Source organism: Scophthalmus maximus, chromosome 21 (genome assembly GCF_022379125.1).
Source record: "Scophthalmus maximus strain ysfricsl-2021 chromosome 21, ASM2237912v1, whole genome shotgun sequence".
Taxonomy (NCBI): domain Eukaryota; kingdom Metazoa; phylum Chordata; class Actinopteri; order Pleuronectiformes; family Scophthalmidae; genus Scophthalmus; species Scophthalmus maximus.
The window spans coordinates 15320001-15330000 of NC_061535.1; the positions used below are offsets into that span (position 1 = coordinate 15320001).

Here is a 10000-nt window from a genome sequence, read left to right on the forward strand (position 1 = left end):
AAGGGAGGAAGAGAACAGGATAGGAACAAGGGAGGAAGAGAACATGATAGGAACAAGGGAGGAAGAGAACATGATAGGAACAAGGGAGGAGGAAGGAAACAAGGGAGGAAGAGAACAGGATAGGAACAAGGGAGGAGGAAGGAAACAAGGGAGGAAGAGAACAGGATAGGAACAAGGGAGGAGGAAGGAAACAAGGGAGGAAGAGAACATGATAGGAACAAGGGAGGAAGAGAACATGATAGGAACAAGGGAGGAGGAAGGAAACAAGGGAGGAAGAGAACAGGATAGGAACAAGGGAGGAGGAAGGAAACAAGGGAGGAAGAGAACATGATAGGAACAAGGAAGGAAGAGAACAGGAAAGGAACAAGGGAGGAGGAAGGAAACAAGGGAGGAAGAGAACAGGATAGGAACAAGGGAGGAGGAAGGAAACAAGGGAGGAAGAGAACAGGAAAGGAACAAGGAAGGAAGAGAACAGGATAGGAACAAGGGAGGAAGAGAACATGATAGGAACAAGGGAGGAAGAGAACATGATAGGAACAAGGGAGGAAGAGAACATGATAGGAACAAGGGAGGAGGAAGGAAACAAGGAAGGAAGAGAACAGGAAAGGAACAAGGGAGGAGGAAGGAAACAAGGAAGGAAGAGAACAGGATAGGAACAAGGAAGGAAGAGAACAGGATAGGAACAAGGGAGGAGGAGGAAGGAGCGAGGGAGGAAGAGGAAGAGAAGAATCATTAATAGAAGTTACTGACTTGACGACTTGATGAACAGTTGAACAGACGGTTCCATGAGGATGTGACCTGTCGTCATGAGGAGAACAAGGCTTCAGGTGACGTCTCCTCACGTCCACGCTTCCTGAGCGTCTCGCTCCGCTGCCAGACTCTGGGGCCACTTCCACTCTCGGCTCGTCCCCCAGTGGCTGCTGCCTCCCACCGCGGCCGCGAGCTCGCGGTGCTAACGCCTGCCTGTGTGTGTTTTCTCCTGCCAGTTACTGGGATAACTTCCACTCCTGTGCCACGACGGCGCTGGCCGACTGCCAGGAGGGAGCGACGGACCTCTGGGAGAAGCTGAAAAAGGAGTCCCGCAACCTGGATTTCCGTGGGAGTTTGTTTGAACTCTGTGGCGGCGGCAACGGGGCCCCGAGATCTGCCGACGCCAGGGGCCTCGCCTTGGTGCTCACCACGCTGCCCAGCGTACTGACTTGGCTGGCGTTTTAACAGAGACCAGGAGAAAAAATAAAAACACAAAGAAGAAGAAGAAGAAGAAAAAAAGTAAAAAAGAAAAAATAGAAAATAGAAACGAGCGATAGCTTCTCTTCGAAGACACGACTTCAAGGACTGAGTTTGAATTCATCACCAGAAAACTGCGCCCCACAATGGATTTTGATTATTTCATGGCTCTGCGGTCGTGGCCTGGTCTGCCGTCCTGGGACATCTGCAGGCTCGTCCAATCACACGCTGACCTGACCCGGTCAACCACATGAAACATTCAACACGCCGTCGAGATGAAATGATGACAATGATGAAAATATGATGGATTCTCGTCCGCTTACAATCTTGGAATTACACAGTATTAAAGTCAACCATGAATTATGGATGTGCAGTCGGCGCTGACACGGTACCAGGCGATATATCAGGCTTCACTGTCGCCTCAGGCCCGTCGCCACGTGCAACGTGAGGCCGAGCTCAACTCCATCAAATCAATAAGACGAGCCGAGGCCTCCCGTCACCTCATCCCATCACGGACCGTTCCCCTTCTTTTTTTTGTTATCGAACTCTGTTGAGTCCGGTGGGTTCGACGGACTGAACGCGTGATGGTGATGTGATGTTTGTGTTAGTTTTCTTCAGGCCTCAGGCTTTAATTCATCATGGCGACGTGATGAATGTACGGAGTCGTCACGGTCGGGGGCGGAGTCACTTCATCCTCCCGTACAGGTCCGTTTGGACTGATGACGTCCTGGTCCCGACCGCCACAGGAGATCCGGTGTGTCCTCCCCACGAGCGCCGACGGGACCGAGACGCGGTGCAGATTGACGCCTGCTTTAGTTTGGACTGATGTTAATCTGATTAAAGTTAATCTGAAGTCCGCTCGACTCGACGCGTGTCAGGAGATGAGCACAAACTGAAATGTTGGAACGCGGAACGACAGCGAAGGAAGTTTGAGTCGTCACACTATTTACCCTCCGATCTTTAATTAGCGCTAGCTCGTGACAGCTCGGCTAACATCATTGTTTTAGCAGTAAAACAAAGGCTAACTAACAGTTTGCCTGAGAAGCCTCAACCAACGGATGATGGCTAGCTGCTGGTTTGAGTTAGCAGCAGAAGCATGTCGTATGAAGTTAGCTTGCAGTTGAGTGAGTTTATAGCTAATCCGTAGGTCCGTTCATAATAACTTAATAAGGCAGTTGAAACAAAATGAATAAGTTTAATTTAATTTAAAATTCAGTTTAGCATCAAATTGCTGAAGGCTAGCTGATGCTAAAACAAACTGTTTCACAAGCTTGCTAACAGCTAAAATCAGAGTTGGCAGTGAGCTAATGTGTTAGCTTAATGCTCAGTTTAGTGGATAGAACAGACGAAGCTCGTCTGGTCAACAGTTACAGTCGCTGAACAAGAGTGAGTTGTTCACTTGAATCAACTGAACCAGATTGATGAAGGTTAGTCAGTAGCTCATTGTGGCTGTTGACTCAGGCTAGCTAACAGTTTAGCAACTATGACAGACTGAGTCGGGCGAGCTAACAGTTCAGTTTGGCAGTTGAAAAAGAGTTGAGCAGGTTTACGACTTATTAAACAGACAATGTTTGGTGTTAGCCGCTACATGGGAGCGTGACAGGTTAGCTACAGATTTGGTTTAGCAGCTAAACTAGCCTGGTTTTAACATATTAGGTCTGAGCAAGATGTTAAAACAGATCAGATGGTTAGCAGCTAAAGACAGCTATGCTAGGTTAGCTGGAGGTTGGTTTGATAGTTAAAAGACTGTTAGCTTAGCTTAGCAAAATTAGCTGTTCAGTTGAAAGAGTGTGGTCGAACACTTTGATCTCGATTTCACTGAAAAATGAAAGAAACCAAATCAAAGTTAAACTTGAACGAGTCTCGTGACGTAACAAGGAGTTTGAACAAGTCTCCGGTCGTCGTGCTCGTCCCCTGAACTCACGTCTCCTGAACTCTCGTCCCCTGAACTCCCGTCTCCTGAACTCCCGTCCCCTGAACTCTCGTATCCTGAACTCCCGTCCCCTGAACTCCCGTCCCCTGAACTCCCGTATCCTGAACTCTGAACTCCCGTCCCCTGAACTCCCGTCTCCTGAACTCTCGTCCCCTGAACTCTCGTCCCCTGAACTCCCGTCCCCTGAACTCTCGTCCCCTGAACTCTCGTCCCCTGAACTCTCGTCTCCTGAACTCTCGTCCCCTGAACTCCCGTCCCCTGAACTCCCGTATCCTGAACTCACGTCTCCTGAACTCTCGTCCCCTGAACTCCCGTCCCCTGAACTCTCGTCCCCTGAACTCCCGTCCCCTGAACTCCCGTCTCCTGAACTCCCGTCCCCTGAACTCTCGTCCCCTGAACTCCCGTCCCCTGAACTCCCGTCCCCTGAACTCTCGTCCCCTGAACTCTCGTCTCCTGAACTCTCGTCCCCTGAACTCTCGTCCCCTGAACTCTCGTCTCCTGAACTCTCGTCCCCTGAACTCTCGTCTCCTGAACTCTCGTCCCCTGAACTCTCGTCTCCTGAACTCTCGTATCCTGAACTCTCGTCTCCTGAACTCTCGTCCCCTGAACTCTCGTCCCCTGAACTCTCGTCTCCTGAACTCCTGAACTCCCGTCTCCTGAACTCTCGTCTGGTCAACGACGTCAGATTCATCGATCCTCACGTCGACCACTGTCAGACAGAAAGAAATGAGATCCTTTTAGTTTTGTTCTACAAGCTGACAGCAATACTGCAGTGACTCCATGGCCAGTGTAGCGACCAATAAGAGAAGAATGACAATAATAATATGAACCGTGGCTGAAGAGAGATACGACTGTTGCCATTTAGCACATCCCCCCTTTTCATGCGCCAGTGACTCATATGGACGACGTTAGGGTTGATTCATTCAGGTCTCTGCGTCCCGACAGTACAGTAGCATCATGAACTACATATACAGTCAGGTAACTGGAGGCGGTTGTTTATTTCTTTGCTGAGGCGCAGACTTGATTCCCTCGGCCTTCTGAAGACGTGTGCTTCTGTTCGTTTGCTGGTTGGTTTGTCTCTTTGTTCGTTTACGGGGATGTTGCGTCACTAAGTTTAAAAATAAAAGGAGAAAAGGACTTATTCCAAGAATCATCTAGATAAGAGAATATGTATATCAACAGGATTTTGAGAAAATGAAGAATAAAAAAGCTCTATTATAAATAGTCTATCGCAGACAGTTTTAACACGAGATTGATACTTTACAAATGATAAGTCTATACTGAGATATTTAAAAAAAAATTAAGATAAATAAAAGATTGCTAAAATGATAAAGAGTAAATAAATAAAATGACTAATGTTTGAAAAGAAGTGTGTGCTGTCATTCTAACCGGGAAGAGGAAACTGTGGTTTTATATACACACAGACACACACAGAAACACACACAGACACACACAGAAACACACACACACACACACACACACACACACAGAAACACACACACACACACACAGAAACACACACAGAAACACACACAGACACACACAGAAACACACACAGACACACAGAAACACACACACACACACACACACAGAAACACACACAGACACACACAGAAACACACACACACACACACACACACACACACACACACACAGAAACACACACAGACACACACAGAAACACACACACACACACACAGAAACACACACACACACACACACAGAAACACACACACACACACACACACAGAAACAAACACACACACACACACACACACACAGAAACAAACACACACACACACACACACACAGAAACAAACACACACACATATTAGAGTGGGGTTTGGAGTGTATTCATTATTAATGAGGGGGAGAGTCCCTGAGCTGCCACTCGTCTCAGCACTCAGTATATATTGATGGGGGGTGAAGAGGAGGAGGAGGAAGAGGAGGAAGGTCGACTGTCCTGATGACCAGATGTTTGTTCAGTCTTTATGATGTTGACATCACAGCAGGCAAACACATCTGGTTTTCAGGCTGCAGGTTGAAATATTAAATATAAACCAAATCTTCCTGCAATGTGAAAACATTGTTATGGAATTTATTTGGATCATAATCCTCATGGTTTTCACGCTGCAGGAGGAATATGAGTAAAAAAAAGAGGATTCATGGATGAAGCAAATCTTAATAACCTTCACATGCCTGCAGCGTGTTCGTGCTTCTACCTTTTAATTTTTTTGATATTTTAACGACTGTTGTGTTTCCATATTCCTCAATAATCCTGTTTTCAAACCGCAGGAGGATTTCTTTTTAAAAAACAACAGCAAAAAAGCGGATGTCTGAGGGATCGATAGTGGAAAGAACCAGGTGATTCCAAAATGTAATACTTCCACGATAATCTGATAATATTCCTGCAGAGAGGTCGGCAAGGTCAAATAATCCGTCTACAAGGGTGAAACAAGACCCTTTATAGCAAATACTTTTTAATGCTAATTTCTAGTATATATATATATATATATATATATATATATATATGTATATAAAATAACAACTGTGGGAATCAATGAAGAAAATGACATTGATGTTTTCCATTATTATCCCCCAGAGACGTTTGTCTCCTTCAAAGTGATTTTAAACAGATTTTTCTTCAATATTTTATGATAAACTGATGAAACAAACATTCCAATAATTTTCCATTGATGTTGAAAGAACCAACAAACAGTGAAAGACACAGATCTGAACATTTGTTGTTTCCAATCTGCACATGGAAATATTAAAAGTAAATACTGACATTAACAGTAAAGGTATAGATGTCATATGAATCTATCATTTTGTGATAGCCTATATCTCTTTAATAATTCTGTGGAGGGGTTTGCAGTGCTGGAGGGTTATGAGAACTTATTAACTCGATATTTATTCGCACTCATTTTGTTTTGCAGTGACTCGTGTAAAGATCCAGTTTTCATGCTTCAGGATTAAATATGAAACAGGAAAAGTGATAAAACAGTGAAAAGGACATGACGTGGATTAGTAAGTGACACATCTCCACAATGTTTTGATGTTTTAATTCTGAGTATCAAGTATCAAGTATCAAACTGCAGCTCGTTTTTTATGCTACAGGATTCGACACCAAACACACCATAGAACATGAAGATATTCATAAGTATTGTGTTTTATGATCCTTCAATGGAACGTGGCACAAAAATCCGTTTTATTTAAAGCGACCCGGAAATAAAAGCTCAGAATTTGTCCGATTATGAGGCAATTTTATAATATTATACTCATGATTCATCTCTTATTGTACATCTGCAGGGATGTATCACGAATGATGCTTCATTATGAGATATTAATAGAATGTTTGTACTGCAGATGATATCAAACTCACACGGAGTCTTCGTTGAGGTTTGATGAAACTGATTTTCATCAGCGCCGCAGTTTGCGTGCTGCGCGCTCCCGCGGGGAAGCGCGCTCACGTGGATGTGAAGTGGCACGCGCCTGCGGTGTGCGCGCCGCAAGAAAAACCTTCTAAAGATAAAGATGATTCCTCCTGACAGACGAGTCCACTCCAGAGAAGCTGCTCGTCATCGAACCTGATGGAAAAAAACATTGCACTTTATGAAGAAATAATATATTTTTGAAGGGAGTTATTAAAGACCACTGCGTCTGTGAGGAGGTTAAATTATCTTTTTAATAAGCTGTGAAGATTTAATTCCATTATAATCTTTGAATCTCATCAGAGTGACAAATAATATAAGCAGAAATAATGTGGAGATATTTTTTTTTACCACTGGAGAAATAATAAATAATAAATATAAGAAATCATATTGTATTAGTGAAAATGTTTTGTTCGGACGCTCAGTTTTAAATTCTGTGATTCTTGAGTTTCATCTCTCAATAGATGCAAAACAATAAAAAAAACAATGAAACTGGGGAATTACAAATAATGCAATAAAAAAATGAAATAATAAGTGATCTTTTTTTAAAATTTATATTGAAAACGAATGAGAAGAAGATGAAACAGAATAATTCCTGGAAATGAAAAACAAGATGGACTCGTGAGGTGTTTGTCGCGTGAAGAAGAGACAGGAGAGATTTCACTGCTCATTAAAAATGCATGGAGGGAAGCCGGGGAGGGGGCGGGGCTCCCGCGGGACCGGGACTCTTCTGTCTAACAACGTTTTTATTCATCCATCACTGACGTCACGATCGATCACATTTAAATATTGATGCCACGTGGTTCCGCTCAGTGAGGGGGCGGGGGGGGGGGGGGGGGGGGGGGGGGGGGGGGGTTAGAGACAGAGAAAGAACAAAAAATATTTTCTATTTCATCACATGAATGTGAATTAATCGAGTCACTGACTGTATATAAAGACGATCAGTGACTGTATATAAAGACGATCACTGACTGTATATAAAGACGATCAGTGACTGTATATAAAGACGATCACTGACTGTATATAAAGACGATCACTGACTGTATATAAAGACGATCACTGACTGTATATAAAGACGATCAGTGACTGTATATAAAGACGATCAGTGACTGTATATAAAGACGATCACTGACTGTATATAAAGACGATCAGTGACTGTATATAAAGACGATCACTGACTGTATATAAAGACGATCACTGACTGTATATAAAGACGATCAGTGACTGTATATAAAGACGATCACTGACTGTATATAAAGACGATCACTGACTGTATATAAAGACGATCAGTGACTGTATATAAAGACGATCACTGACTGCATATAAAGACGATCACTGACTGTATATAAAGACGATCAGTGACTGCATATAAAGACGATCAGTGACTGCATATAAAGACGATCACTGACTGTATATAAAGACGATCAGTGACTGTATATGAAGACGATCACTGACTGCATATAAAGACGATCACTGACTGTATATAAAGACGATCAGTGACTGTATATGAAGACGATCAGTGACTGTATATGAAGACGATCACTGACTGCATATAAAGACGATCACTGACTGTATATAAAGACGATCAGTGACTGTATATGAAGACCATCACTGACTGTATATAAAGACCATCACTGACTGTATATAAAGACCATCACTGACTGTATATAAAGACGATCAGAGACTGTATATAAAGACCATCACTGACTGTATATAAAGACGATCACTGACTGTATATAAAGACGATCAGTGACTGTATATGAAGACGATCACTGACTGTATATAAAGACCATCACTGACTGTATATAAAGACCATCACTGACTGTATATAAAGACCATCACTGACTGTATATATATAAAGACCATCACTGACTGTATATAAAGACAATCACTGACTGTATATATATAAAGACGATCACTGACTGTATATAAAGACGATCACTGACTGTATATAAAGACGATCACTGACTGCATATAAAGACGATCACTGACTGTATATAAAGACGATCACTGACTGTATATAAAGACGATCAGTGACTGTATATAAAGACGATCAGTGACTGTATATAAAGACCATCAGTGACTGTATATAAAGACGATCAGTGACTGTATATAAAGACGATCAGTGACTGTATATGAAGACGATCACTGACTGTATATAAAGACGATCACTGACTGTATATAAAGACGATCAGTGACTGTATATGAAGACGATCACTGACTGTATATAAAGACCATCACTGACTGTATATAAAGACCATCACTGACTGTATATAAAGACCATCACTGACTGTATATAAAGACGATCACTGACTGTATATAAAGACGATCAGTGACTGTATATGAAGACGATCACTGACTGTATATAAAGACCATCACTGACTGTATATAAAGACCATCACTGACTGTATATAAAGACCATCACTGACTGTATATATATAAAGACGATCACTGACTGTATATAAAGACAATCACTGACTGTATATATATAAAGACGATCACTGACTGTATATAAAGACGATCACTGACTGTATATAAAGACGATCAGTGACTGTATGTGAAGACGATCACTGACTGTATATAAAGACAATCACTGACTGTATATAAAGACGATCACTGACTGTATATAAAGATGATCACTGACTGTATATAAAGACGATCAGTGACTGTATATAAAGACCATCACTGACTGTATATAAAGACCATCACTGACTGTATATAAAGACGATCACTGACTGTATATAAAGACCATCACTGACTGTATATAAAGACCATCACTGACTGTATATAAAGACCATCACTGACTGTATATAAAGATCAGATGTTTTACTGAAACCTTCAGAATCTGTGACTTCACCAACAGGTTAAAAAGATTTATGTAAATATGAAACAGAATCTGGTCGCTGTTACATTTCCTTCAATATACATTTGTTGCAAATTATTTGCATCTTATTCAAAAGTCATGAGGAGGTTTGACCTCTCTCATGGTGCGATGACAACGCAGCAGGATGTAGACGTGATGGAGTCTCGTCAGGCTGCGATCCAAAAGGTTCACGTCATGAATGTGATTCAAATCAGTGACATGCAACAGAGCTGCTGCATATTTAGTTGGGTTTCATCTTCATCTACAACCTGAGCAGAGGAGACGTGATTGTTGGACTCGTTATCATCTGTTATGAGTGTCGATCTGAGGGGAAGGAAGTGGAGCGGTTCAGGATGTTTCACACAGGGACCTTCTGAAATCGCCCACATTTCATTTCTGAGATTCAGAACAGGCCGACGGCTCGGCCTCTTGCGAGGGCAGAACCCAAAATAACATTCTCAGTGTCGTGTCCGGGATTTCAGCTGCGGGTGTAAATGGGGCGGACGTCGGCCCGTGTTCCCTCCGGAGGGAACCGAGCGACAGTCT

General features: G+C 42.6%; 1 protein-coding gene across 1 annotated transcript in view; it reads left to right on the plus strand.

The window, feature by feature from the left end:
- Positions 1-1246, plus strand: part of nrn1a (neuritin 1a) — a 9974-nt gene extending 8728 nt beyond the window's left edge. The window contains exon 3 of the mRNA XM_035618727.2: positions 987-1246. Coding sequence (XP_035474620.1) covers positions 987-1215 — 229 coding nt within the window. The 3' untranslated portion in view covers positions 1216-1246. The remainder of the gene's footprint in view (positions 1-986) is intronic.
- The last annotated feature ends 8754 nt before the right edge of the window (positions 1247-10000 follow it).